Genomic DNA, 12,557 nt, shown 5'->3' on the forward strand with positions numbered 1-12,557 from the left:
GGATTCCTCTGCTCCCAGCACTGGCCTCTTTCTTTTGGGGGGAACACCCGAGTGCGATAGTCCTCCAGGTGGAAGAGCTGCCAGCACAGGGCAGCTGAGAGCAGGGCTGATGGACAGAGCGGCTGTCCTCACTCTGCACTAAGGGACAGTCCCTGTGCCCAATCTCAGCACCCACAAGGTTTCCCTTGCAGTGCAGCAGAAATGCCAGGCATTGCTGCATTCCAACCACTCCTCAGCTGTGCTGGGGCAACTAGAGCAGAAGGCACAACCCAAACTGCCCACAGCTCTGCTCTGCAGTCAGGTGAATTGGGAGTGACAATGCTGAAAAGCTCTTTGATATCATGAGCGGATTTATTCTGAGATCACCCTGAGTTCCTATTTACCTGTTGCTGTAGGGCAGGACTGAGTCCTGCAGAGCCCCCAGCAGAGCCTGCTGCTCCCTGGGGCACCCTCAGCCAGCACCAACCAGAGCTCACCAAAGCTCTTCCCGAAATGTGAAAGGCACTTTGGGGGCTTCATATAAGAATGTGAACAGATTTTTCTCAAAGCAGTCTGCCCTAACTTCTCCCTTCCTTTACCTCCTTGAACAGATCCCTATTCTCAGAGGGACACAATGTCCAACAGCAGCTCCATCACCCACTTCCTCCTCCTGGCCTTTGCAGACACACGGGAGCTGCAGCTCTTGCACTTCTGGCTCTTCCTGGGCATCTACCTGGCTGCCCTCCTGGGCAACGGCCTCATCATTACCGCTGTAGCCTGCGACTACCGCCTCCACACTCCCATGTACTTCTTCCTCCTCAACCTCTCCCTCCTCGACCTGGGATCCGTCTCCACCACTCTCCCCAAATCCATGGACAATTCCCTCCGGGACACCAGGGACATCTCCTACATGGGATGTGCTGTCCAGATCTTTCTGGTTGTCTTTTTCATTTCAGCAGAGTATTGGCTTCTCACCATCATGGCCTATGACCGCTACGTTGCCATCTGCAAACCCCTGCACTACAGGACCCTCCTGGGCAGCAGAGCTTGTGTCCACATGGCAGCAGCTGCCTGGGGCACTGGGTTCCTCTATGCTCTCCTGCACACTGCCAATACATTTTCACTCCCCCTCTGCGAAGGCAATGCTGTGGACCAGTTCTTCTGTGAAATCCCCCACATCCTCAAGCTCTCCTGCTCACATTCCTACCTCAGGGAGGTTGGGCTTATTATGTTTAGTCTCTTTGTGGACTTCGGGTGTTTTGTTTTCATTGTGGTGTCCTATGTGCAGATATTCAGGGCTGTGCTGAGGATCCCCTCACAGCAGGGACGCCACAAAGCCTTTTCCACGTGCATCCCTCACATGGCTGTCGTCTCCCTGTTTTTGATCACTGTCATGTTTGCCTACCTGAAGCCCCCCTCCATCTCCTCCCCATCCCTGGACCTGGTGGTGGCAGTGCTGTACTCAGTGGTGCCTCCAGCAGTGAACCCCCTCATCTACAGCATGAGGAACCAGGAAATCAAGGATGCCTTGTGGAAAGTGATCCAATGGGTGCTGTTTCACTGAGAATAACCCTCCTCCCCTCCTCTGCATGTTTCCCAGAGTTTATCTTATGCCACAATTCTGCTTTTTTCTCTCGTGATAATTCTACTTAGAGATAATTTGCTGGGTTTATATTCCTGCTGTGGGGGTTTGATCCTGTTGTGTCTGCCCCTTGCACAACACTGTGTTACATGTGTCCCATCACATTTTAGCTCTTCAATAAAAGGGGGGCTCCTGGCTTCAGTGCCTGAAGGCAAGGCTCTTCTTCCAAAGTTGCTTCCAAGAAAATGTCCAAGGAACTGGTCTTCTGAAGTTTCCGGTCTCCTTGTGTTCTGAGTGGTTTTGGGGTTAAGTGCATGGTAACCTTTGGTTCCACTGGACCACGTGTTCTGGTTTTAAAGGCTCTCTTCTTGGTGTCTAATGGCAGTGGAGATGGTCTATCAGCTCCCCATTCTTTCTCCAGGTTGCTTCTTGTATGATAGGATGCATGGCATGTACCAGACTCTCTAGAAAATACTTTGGAAAAGTCAGGAGAGCAGAGGATGGGGACTCCCCATGTGCCCTGGGGTTGGAATGAATGGAGACTCAGAAGGTGAAACACCCTCAAAGGTGAAGTCCCCCAGAAGTAAAGCCCTAAAATGTGATATCTATGAAAAAGGCCTCTGCAGCGCCATGGGAGTCAGTGGGAACCCAGCAGACACTGGGAAGGGAGAGTGGAGAGCTGCAGGAGCTGCCTGAGGACCCCCAGGGCCAGGACTCTGGTGCTGTCCTGGGGAGTGGGGCTGGTGGCAGCAGAGGATGGGGAAAATTCAGACAGGGTTGGGGCTCACCTACATTATGGATTCAGGAGAGCCAGAGAGTGCCTAGCCTCTGTTTCCTCATGGCCTTGTGGCCAGCACCAGCCGTGGGGCTGATGGGGAGCCTGAACCCCGCTGTCTGCCCCCCAGCAGCTGCTGTGGCCTTCAGAGGGGCTGGGGCTGTGGGGTGAGTGCCCAGAGCTCTGCAGCAGCCTGCGCTGGGCAGTGCCATGGAGCCAGCCCAGGCTGCTCTGCTCTGCTGGGCTGGGCTGGGGAGAGGGCAGGGGAGGTGGGGAGAGGTGGGGAGGGTCTGGGCTGGGCTGGAATGAGCCTGGGAGAGAAGAAAGCCAGTGCAGAGCTAAGGTGTGTGAGTGTGCAGGGTAGGGGCAGCCAGCACTCCCAGTGCAGAGCCAGGTGTCATGGTGAAGGAAGCAAGGCATCCAAGGTGCAGAAGAGAGGGTCATGGTCTGTGCCATGTTTCCAGGACACCCTGGGGAAACTGCCCCAGGAAATATGTCCCAGACCAGTCCCACCCACTGGCCATACACCCCAGGCCTGAGGAGGGACCTTTGCTGCATGGTCACCCCCATCCTCCTCTGGGGCTCAGTCATACTCAACTCCACTGCCATTATTAATAAAAAGGGAACCAGTTTCCTACTGGCAGCCATTACACACCAAATCCCACAGCTCTTGCCACAGCTGGACTCTCAGCCAAGCCTCTTCTCAGACATCTCCAGCTCAGTCAGGTGCTTGTCTCGACAAATTCTGAAAATCTCCATTGACTGAGATCTCCCCTGCTGGCCTGGGTCCTTGCTCTGGTGTTTGGCTCTGAGGGACTTCTTATAAACCCAGCTCTCTCAGCCTCTCCTTGTCCATTATCTGCTCCAGGCCCCAACCATCCTTCTGACCTCTGCAGGACTTCCTTCAGTCTGTCAGGATCTTCCTTGTGCTGCTGAGCCCCAGGCTGGACACAGCAGTCCTGCTGTGGTGGTCCTGTAGTGGGTTTGCCTTGGCCAGCAGCCAGACACCCACCCAGCTGCTCATTTGCACCCCCAGCTCAAAAGGAGAAAGGGAGAAAATAAGGTGGGTTAGCTCATGCGTCAAGATAAAGACAGGGAGATCACTTACTCATTACTGTTATGGGCAAAGAAGAGTTGATTTGGGGAAGATCAAGTGAATTTATTGCCAATTAAAAGAGATTCGGATAGAGAGAAAGCATAGCAAACATATTCAAGACCATTTCCCCACCCCACTCCTTCTTCCCAGGCTCAAATTGCTCCATTGCTCCCAATTCTTCTACCCACCCCAACCCCAAGAGGAGCTGGGGGGATGGTGAATGGGGCTTACGGTCAGCACAGAACACCTCTGCCACTCCTTCCTCCTCACACTTCTCCCGTGCTCCAGCATGGGCCCTCTCCACAGGATCCCACTGTGTTTGCCATCAAGGCTGTGTGTTGTTCATTTCTTTCTGTCTTACTTTTCTCCTTCACACTCACAGAACGACAGAGATGTTGAGATTTGAAGGGACCTCTGGAGTTCATCAAGTGCAACTCCCCAGCTGAGACACGGTCAGCTAGAGCAGGTTGCTCAGGACCTTGTTTAGGTGGGTCTGGAATACCTCCATGGATGGAGGCTCCTCAGGCTCTCTGGGCAAGCTGTTCCAGTGTTTGACCACCCTGACAGTGAAAAAGTGTTTTGTTGGGTTCAGAGGGAATGTCATGTGTTTTTATCTGTGTTCATCACCCTTTGTCTTGTCAGTGGGAACTAGTGAGAAGAATTTGGCTCCCTTGTCCTCATTCCTTCCCTTCAGGTATTTATGCACATTCATAATACCCCCCAAGCAATTTTTTCTCCTGGGAAATTAGTGAAAAAAGTATACTTTTCCTAATTTTTCTCTGGAGCACTCCATACAGGAAGGACATGGACCTGTTGGAGCTGGTCTAGGGAAGGCCACAAAAGTGATCAGAGGGATGGAACCCCTCTGCTGTGAATAAAGGCTGAGAGATTTGGGGTTGTTCAGCCTGGGCAAGAGAGGCTCTGGGAAGGCCTTCTTGCTGCCTTTCAGTAATTAAAGGGGGCTTAGAAGCAAGATGGGGACAAACTTTTTAGCAGGGCCTGTAGTGATAGGACAAGGTAATGGTTTCAAACTAAAGGAGGGGAGATTGAGACTAGATATAAGGAAGAACTTTTTTACGATGAGGGCAGTGAAACACTGGCACAGGTTGCCCAGAGAGGTGGTAGATGCCCCATGCCTGGAACCATTTAAGGTCAGGTTGGATGGGGCTCTGAGCAACCTGATCTAGTTGAAGATGGCCCTGCTCACTGCAGGGGGGTTGGACTAGATGACCTTTAACGGTCCCTTCCAACCCAAACCATTCTATGCTTCTATGATTCTTTCTATGATTCTATGATAAGTAAGTACAGTGCTGGGATATCTTAGGCAATTGAGGAGCATTAGCTTTGAAAGCAGCTGGATGTGTTGCTTGGGGATTCACAGCTTTGGCAAATCCCCAGAAAACCACAGCTTTGTGTTAGAAGCAAAAGGCAGGGAGGACAAAAAGACATTTGTAAAGCCTAGGTATACAGTGAGGTGGGGAATCTGGGGGGTGGCCAAAGTCTGCAGGAGACCTACTGCAGACATGGGACAGCATGGGAGAGCCCATGGTGGAGATGACTGAGGGCCTTGGTGGGGCTGGGACTTCCCAAACACAACCAAGATCTCTCTCCTCTCAGCTATCAATATTGTCACTGCCACCAAGAGCCACACGGGGACACCATTTCCTTACAGACCCATGGCCTTCTTCCGTCCTCATCCCCCCACAGAGTCCAGGCGTTCCTAGGGTTGTCCTGCACTCGTCATCGCACACCCCCATGTCACACTGCTCCATCAACAGCCCTGAGCAATGCATGAGGAAAAGGATCTCCCTTCCCCGGTGCCAGGGATCAGAGCTTGCCCATCCTTCTGGATGAAACCCATCAAGGGCTGACGTGGCAGCAGAGCCACCTGCCCATTGCCTTTGTCACCTGGAACCAGTGCTGACCTCTTGCCAGTTTAAGGCAGCCCCCGGGGAGGGGTACCTCCACCCGTGCTTCCCTTCATGGCTTCAGCTGTGATGGCCCTCAGGGGGCCCACTGACACCCTCAGAGTCCTGGAGATTTTAATCACATTTTAAAGGCTTCTTCAGCAGCTTGTTCAATCTCCTTTCGGTAGCTGCAGTTCAGGAACTTGGCACCAGAGGGCTCATGGAAATGCAGATACCCTAACATGCCATGGCGCTCTGCAGTTTTCTTTAATGCCTCCCTTCTTGTGTGGCTCATTAGGGAGAGTTCAGGAGTATAGTCTAAATGAGAAGATGTCAAAAAGAAATAACATTTTAAAAATATTTGAGCATTTTCATTATTTTTCTACTTACAGAATAAACAATATAGACAATCTCCAAGTCTTAACTGATCTAAAGGGTCTCATGATGAAGTATGAACATGCGGGAAAAGCCAGACCCTTTCTGTCAGACACTCTAGAGACACTCTTCATCCCACCCACCCCACCCCAACCTGCCATTTCTCTCACCGGTCACCTGAAACTCACATCACTCATGTTAAAATCAAAGCTTTTCCCACTCAGGCTGGAGCTGAATGTCTCAGCATCAGTTTTCCTCTGCTTTCCTTGGAGAAGTGGCTGCACAGAGACACAGCATTTCTCTTAGTTAACAAGAACAAAAACAAAAAAAGGAAGAGTGGTTCAGTGAAGAATAAAAAACATTCGTCAGCTGTCCATGAAGTCCAAGTTGCCTCCACTAAATCCCACTTGTCCTTTGGAGGGGAAAATGTGCAGTGAGATTAGTAGGAAAGGACAGAGAGAAAGGCAATGAAGGAGCTGGCTACAGAGAGAGTCAGGAGACAGGAGCAGCAAGCTTTCAACTGCCTGAAGCTCCAAGCAGCACCTGGGTACTTGGGAGGGGTCTGAGGGAATGGAGAGTAATGGGAGGAGGAAAACCAGATGGACACTCAAAAAGGCATCTGTGCAGACAGTCTGCTGGAGAAGATGACTTGAGAAAGGGTCAGCTGAATCAGGACATGTGGGAATAGGTAGAAGATTAGTGAGATTCAGTACACTCCATAATGGACAGAGCAGTGGTCAAGCAAGTGCCAGGAAGATCAAGGTTTCTTCTCCCGAGAGCAGTACACATCCTGGAGAGTTTCATGATGGCAGCACAGGAGAACATTCTCTCTCTATGAAAAGTATTCAAACATTTCAGCTGATGAAAATGTTCCCGTACTACATACATGTTGAGAAAGTTGCCTCATCTTTGCAGGCCGAGCTCAGTTCCTGACCAGAAGCCTCCAGTGCCACTTCAGGAGGTCCTGGTGTGCCAGATACACTCACCTGGGACTGGGAGTGACCTCAAGGGGCCGTGGGAGACCTGGACCCTCCAATGGAAACTGCAGATGGAGGGTGACACCAGGCATCTGTGCTCCTGTAACTCAACCCACCCTGGTTTCCAAAATTGTTCTTAAAAAAAAAATAAAAAAGCCACTCCTATTTCTAAATTCCTCCTTCTGAAGTGAGTCTCTGCACCCTCCTCCTCTCTGCTTCCATTACCTGTGGAGCTTCCTCATGAGTTCCCTCTTCACCCAAGCTGGTCTTGTCAGCTGTGTACTCACTGCTGCTCTTTGTGGGTGATTCTCTCGTTAAAGACAAGCTGTACTGAGTTGTGCTGCCCTTCACTGCTGCCCACAGGATCCCCACTAAAAGCCCCCTGAACAGGCCAAAGTCTTCCCCTCTGAGGTCTGACCCCTACACTCTGCTCCTTTCCCTCCTCAGGCTGCTCAAGAGCTGGGACCCCCCTATTACATGGTCACTACAGTGAAGGATGACCCTGGTTTTCAGGTCCCAGACCACTCTTGATGGTTTGCAAGGACCTGATCCAGGTGAGCATCATCTCTGTTGGTCCAGCTGGTGGCTTTGCAAAGAAATTGCTCCAACACCCTCCAGAAACCTGTTGCCCTGTTTTCACAGTGCTGTGTTCCCCCTCCAATGAATGTCAGGGTCATTAAGGTCCCCAGAAAGAGCCCCACATCACTGATCTGGAGGCTTCCTTGAGGTGCTTAAGTAAGAGCTTGTCCACCTCCTCCCCTTGATCACCAGTTCTTTATCTCCCACCACAATGTCGCCCTAACTGGCCCCTCCTCCGATCCTCACCCACAAGGGCTCACCCAACCTGTTGACTTTCCCAGCAAGGAGCTCCATACATCCAAGCAACTCCTTCACACAGAAAATACTCCTCTTCTGATGCTCCCAGCCTGTGCCTCACGAAGAACCTTTATCCATCCATTGCAGCACGCCAGCTGTGGGAGGTGTCCCACTGTGCCTCAGAAGTCACAGCTTGTGACAGACCTCGGGGCTCCAGCTCCTCCTGCCTGTTCCCAGTCAGAGGAGAGTGTTGCACATCTAGGCCGCAGCCCCCGAGTTGTGGCTCCAGGCCAACCTCAGCCTTGTCATGCTGAACAGGGACACCAAGCACCCAAGAGCCCATGTACGCAAAAGCTTTGCTGCATGGCAGAGACATGCTGGAGCGCATGGCAGACGGCATTGTAAGAAAGACTTGAGGTGCCCCAAAAGAGAGCAATGCCTGCTGTCCCCAAGGTCCGAGAGAAACAGGGCTGGGCTGGGCAGCCCTGGCAGGAGAGGGCATTGCTGTCTGTGGTGTCTCTGCAGCCCTGCAGGGCCTTTGGTGGAGAGAGGCACTGATCTCCTGGAAGGACAAGGTGCTGCTGAAAGCATCCTTGGGTGTGGACATCCTGTGGTCTATGCCTACTCGAAATTCACTGGTCTCTTTGAAGACTGTATCGTCAAGAGGGTGAGTAAAGGATGGGGCAGAGGAGAAGTAGAAGAAGCTGAGAACATAGGCCCACAAGTGGAGAGCCCAGTGCAATGTGCTTCTTATTCATGCGGTGCCTTGCATCTGCTGGATAGAGATGGGACAGGGCTGGCCTCACTGCAGGGGTGGCAATCAGTCACTTGCACACAAGCACCGAAGGAATCTGAGATGGCGCCTGGGGTGTCTGTCACGTACCTGCTCTGAGGGGACATGGCTTTCCTGTAGGTCCTGTGCTGTCCCTGCCAGCCACAGGCAGTTTTGGTGGAGAGCCTTGGCGTCTCACAGAACCCTACAGGCCTGTGTTTGGCCATTCAATGAGCAGCTGCCCTGAATTAGGTTAGGCTCTGTGGGGATGTGTGAGACAATTCTTGTTACAGGCAATGGACAGCTAGTCAATACAGCTAAAGGAGGGGAGAAAGAGAAAGACTTCCCTCTCCCTCTGGCACAGAACTCCATTTGGTCAGCTGGACACCTCTCTAGGCGGCCCTGAACAGCGTGAGTAGGGACAGGGGGTGATGTCCTAAATGTGGGCATCTGCCGTCATTTCAGCTGGCATCCTCACCAGGCTGCAGGATGGTGCCCCCAGATGTTTCCCAATCTCTCAGTACTGCTCCATTATCGTGGACGACATCTGGCACCTCAGACGTCACCAGGTGTTTGTGTGTGAACTCCTGGTCTCCATCTCCATCAGTGACAATGGGACTACAGATCCTATATTTAGCAGACACCATGACTGAAGCAAGAGGAATCTCACCTCCTGTGGGTTTGTGGCAGGCACGGGAGGGAGCTGAGGTCCCTTCCACTGCAGGACTACAACTCCAGGAGGAGATGCCTCCACTGACTCAGCTGATTGCCTTCTCTCAGCATGGGTAAAGGAGATGCCTCCCTGCCAGTGTCCAGGTGTCCTGTCTGATGATGGGCCAAGGAAGGGGGATTCTCAGACCTAACTGTGTCTCGGAGAGGAGAAAGGGCACTGCTGCAAAGGAACGTCTCTGCGGAGGTGAGACAGGCAACATCGGTGATTCCTTCAGTCTCTTCCCAAGGAGGTTCCTGGAGAGCCCCAGGGACACCTGGAGGGAGCACCGAGTGGGGTGGGGGCAGAGCAAGTGACGTCTTGGGCAGGTCCCCTCCTCCGGGGCTGAGAGGGGCTCCTGGGATGGAGGGAGCTCCTGGGAAGCAGGCAGCAGTGCAGAGAGACAGCTCTGCCAGGGAGCAACTCCTCTGCCAAGCGCAGCAGGGCTCTGGGGAAAGGAGTAGGGCAGAGAGAGATTAAAGGCAGCCTGGAGTGGGAGGAGAGAGGAGAGCTGCAAGGGAAGAAACCTTTCCAGCCCTTGTCACGGTAAGTCTCTTGGTGCAGGGCAATGCAGCTGCTGTTCCTGGAAGGATCTCCTAAAGCTATCATAGCCTACAGCCTACGGGCTCTGTCAGGAGGCCTCCCAGCCCAGGGGCTCATGGTAGACAAGGGGGAAGGGGTGAAGGCCGGGTGTGCAGCCAGAGCTGTCCAGGGCATTTCAGAGGGGACTTTTGCAGAGGAAGAGCAAGGCAGGGGATCCCTTGAAGGTAAAGACCTTTCCTGAGGCTGTGCTTTCCGTTTCCTGCTGTTTCAGGAAAAAGGGGAAAGGCGCTGCTACCTTTGGAGAGGGAGACTGAGAGTCCTGAGCTGCTACACTGAGAGATCAGGAGGTCTGGTGGGAGGAAAGTCAACTGCTTCCATCCCCTCCTCTACCTCCAGAGAGCACCAGCATCACCTTTGCTGGCCTCATCAGGGTTTCTCTGACCTGCTCCTCACTGCCTGCAAACGTGCAGTACCTCTAGAGAGTGCCTGGAACTGGGAGGTTTCTTCAGGTGAGAGCTGAGCAGACAGGAGTGGGTGACGGGGTCTGTGATCCCTGACAGGGAAAACTTGGAGGGAGAAAACAGTTCCCACCAGGGATAGCTCCAGGCTGCAAACACATGGGCAGAGTGTTGTAGGAAACTCCAACCAGCAATGTCATGGGAAGGAGACTTTGGAAAGCTCCCTGTCCTCCCCTCCAATGCAGACACCTTCCTCTGAGCAAGACCCCTGCTCTCGTCTCCCACCCAGCACAGCCTCTGCCCTCAAGGCTGTGTGGTCCAGGGCAGGAGGTGCCTCCTCTGCAGCCAGAGCTCTGGCACAGCAGAGGGGCATCCCCCCTGACACGGGGCCGCTTCCCTCTGCAGGGCAAAGGGGCTGAGAGCGACTGCCCTGGGCTTTTGCTAACCGGGAGGTGCTGTGCCCTGCTGGGTGAGGAGAAGGCTTTCCTGAGTGCCCGGCCGCCTCTCCTCTCCTTGCTTCCCTTAGAAGGAGAGTCACAGGGTTTTTCTTTGTTCCTCCACCTGCTTGTGCTGCTCTTCTTCCTGCTCTTGGGCTCCCTGGCAGTAATGGTGGTGGTGTGGGGCAAGGGGTAGGGGTGCTGAGTGCCTGCTCTGGCCCTGACCTGGAGGGCGCTGCCCTGGAGGTGTTTCCATGGGACCAAGGTGCCCAAGCCCTCTCTTCATTTTCCAGGCTCGAGACACTGCACTCAGTGCTTGGGCATGAGACACTGCTTCCCTTAGCAGACATCACCTTCAGACACCTGACCAGGCTGGACAGGGAGTCCTGCGGGGCTGTGAGCATCACTCCAGAAGGGCACAGCTCTCCTGTAGGACCTTGGTCATGTCTGAGAGCACTTGATCTGCCCACGCCAATCAGCATCCTTGTCCTGTCCTCTCCATCATACTCTGCAGAGCTGTGCTGGAAAGGAGAGGTGTTTTGAAATCTGCTCCTTGAACAGGACCCCTCTGCTCCCAGGACAGACCAGGGTTTTTTTTGGAGCAATCTTTATCTGCAGCCCTCCTCCAGCTGGGAGCAGCGCAAGCACAGAGCAGCTGGGCACCAGGCTGATGGACAGAGCAACCCTCCTGGATGGGAGCACTGACGCAGGTTTACACTGAGAGCAACGGGGCATGGGGGAATTTTACCCTTTCCAGTATATTTCCCCAGTGGGATGGGGGTGTCTGAATATTAAACCGCAGTATAACAAGACACATTTGCTGCACCTCATCTCCCACCTTCCTCTGTGGAAGAAAGCGTCCTTCGGAGCTTTCACCCTCTACTCTAGTGCAGCACAGGGAACTCCTCCCCAGGAACCCTCCCTCCAAACACCCTGGGCTGTTGCTGCCTCCATGGGTCATTGCTGTAAAGCAGGGCTGACCCTCAAGGAGCCCCTGGGGAGAGGGCACGGCTCTGCACAGCACACTCAGCCAGCACAAACCAGAGCTGAAGCCTCGGAGCTGCATAACGGTCCCCCAGGAAAGAAAAGCTCCCTTAGGTATTTCACAATGAAGGAATCAAATTTTGCTCAGAGAAGCTTCTCTGAATTTTTCTGGTTTATCTCCTTTGGCAGTTTCCATGCCCAGAAGCAGCAGATGTCCAATGGCAGCTCCATGAACGAGTTCCTTCTCCTGGCATTCACAGACAGGCGGGAGCTGCAGCTCTTGCACTTCTGGCTCTTCCTGGGCATCTACCTGGCTGCCCTCTTGGGCAACGGCCTCATCATCACTGCCATCGCCTGCAACCACCGCCTCCACACCCCCATGTACTTCTTCCTCCTCATCCTCTCTGTTCTTGACCTGGGCTCCATCTCCACCACTGTCCCCAAAGCCATGGCCAATTCCCTCTGGGACACCAGGGACATCTCCTACGCAGGATGTGCTGCCCAGGTCTTCTTTGTATTCTTCTTGTTTGGTGCAGAGTATTGCCTTCTCACCATCATGTCCTATGACCGCTACGTTGCCATCTGCACACCCCTGCACTACGGGACCCTCCTGGGCAGCAGAGCTTGTGTCCACATGGCAGCAGCTGCCTGGGGCACTGGGTTTCTCTATTCTCTCTTGCACACGGCCCATACATTTTCACTCCCCCTCTGCCAAGGCAATGCTGTGGACCAGTTCTTCTGTGAAATCCCCCACATCCTCAAGCTCTCCTGCACAGATGCCTACCTCAGGGAGCTGGGGCTTCTTATGGTTAGTCTCTTAGTAACATTCAGCTGTTTTGTTTTCATTGTGGTGTCCTATGTGCAGATCTTCAGGGCCGGGCTGAGGATCCCCTCTGAGCAGGGACGCCACAAAGCCTTTTCCATGTGCCTCCCTCACCTGGCCGTGGTCTCCCTGTTTGTCAGCACTGCCATATTTACCTACCTGAAGTCCCCCTCCATCTCCTCCCTATCCCTGGATCTGGTGGTGGCAGTGGTGTACTCGGTGGTGCCTCCAGCAGTGAACCCCCTCATCTACAGCATGAGGAACACAGACATCAAGGAGGCCCTGAGGAAACTCTTTGAACACAGACTACTGCAGCATCAGTAA

At 53.4% G+C, this 12,557-nt stretch overlaps 2 protein-coding genes across 2 annotated transcripts; both read left to right on the plus strand.

Annotated features, from left to right (window-relative positions):
• Positions 1–544: 544 nt before the first annotated feature.
• LOC148050372 (olfactory receptor 14C36-like) lies at positions 545–1,543 on the plus strand. The gene has a single exon (XM_087742871.1). It carries the CDS (start codon positions 614–616, stop codon positions 1,541–1,543), a length of 930 nt encoding a protein of 309 aa, XP_087598997.1. The 5' UTR covers positions 545–613.
• Positions 1,544–11,621: 10,078 nt separating this feature from the next.
• Positions 11,622–12,557, plus strand: LOC148050373 (olfactory receptor 14J1-like). The gene has a single exon (XM_087742866.1). It carries the CDS (start codon positions 11,622–11,624, stop codon positions 12,555–12,557), a length of 936 nt encoding a protein of 311 aa, XP_087598992.1.

This window comes from Nipponia nippon, unplaced genomic scaffold, assembly GCF_047370975.1.
Source record: "Nipponia nippon isolate SJK-2023a ecotype South Korea unplaced genomic scaffold, ASM4737097v1 scaffold_88, whole genome shotgun sequence".
Classification (NCBI taxonomy): domain Eukaryota; kingdom Metazoa; phylum Chordata; class Aves; order Pelecaniformes; family Threskiornithidae; genus Nipponia; species Nipponia nippon.

Bases quoted from the DNA above. Each gene is read 5' to 3' on its own strand.
- LOC148050372 (XM_087742871.1), top strand. From the start codon at position 614: ATGTCCAACAGCAGCTCCATCACCCACTTCCTCCTCCTGGCCTTTGCA.
- LOC148050373 (XM_087742866.1), top strand. From the start codon at position 11,622: ATGTCCAATGGCAGCTCCATGAACGAGTTCCTTCTCCTGGCATTCACA.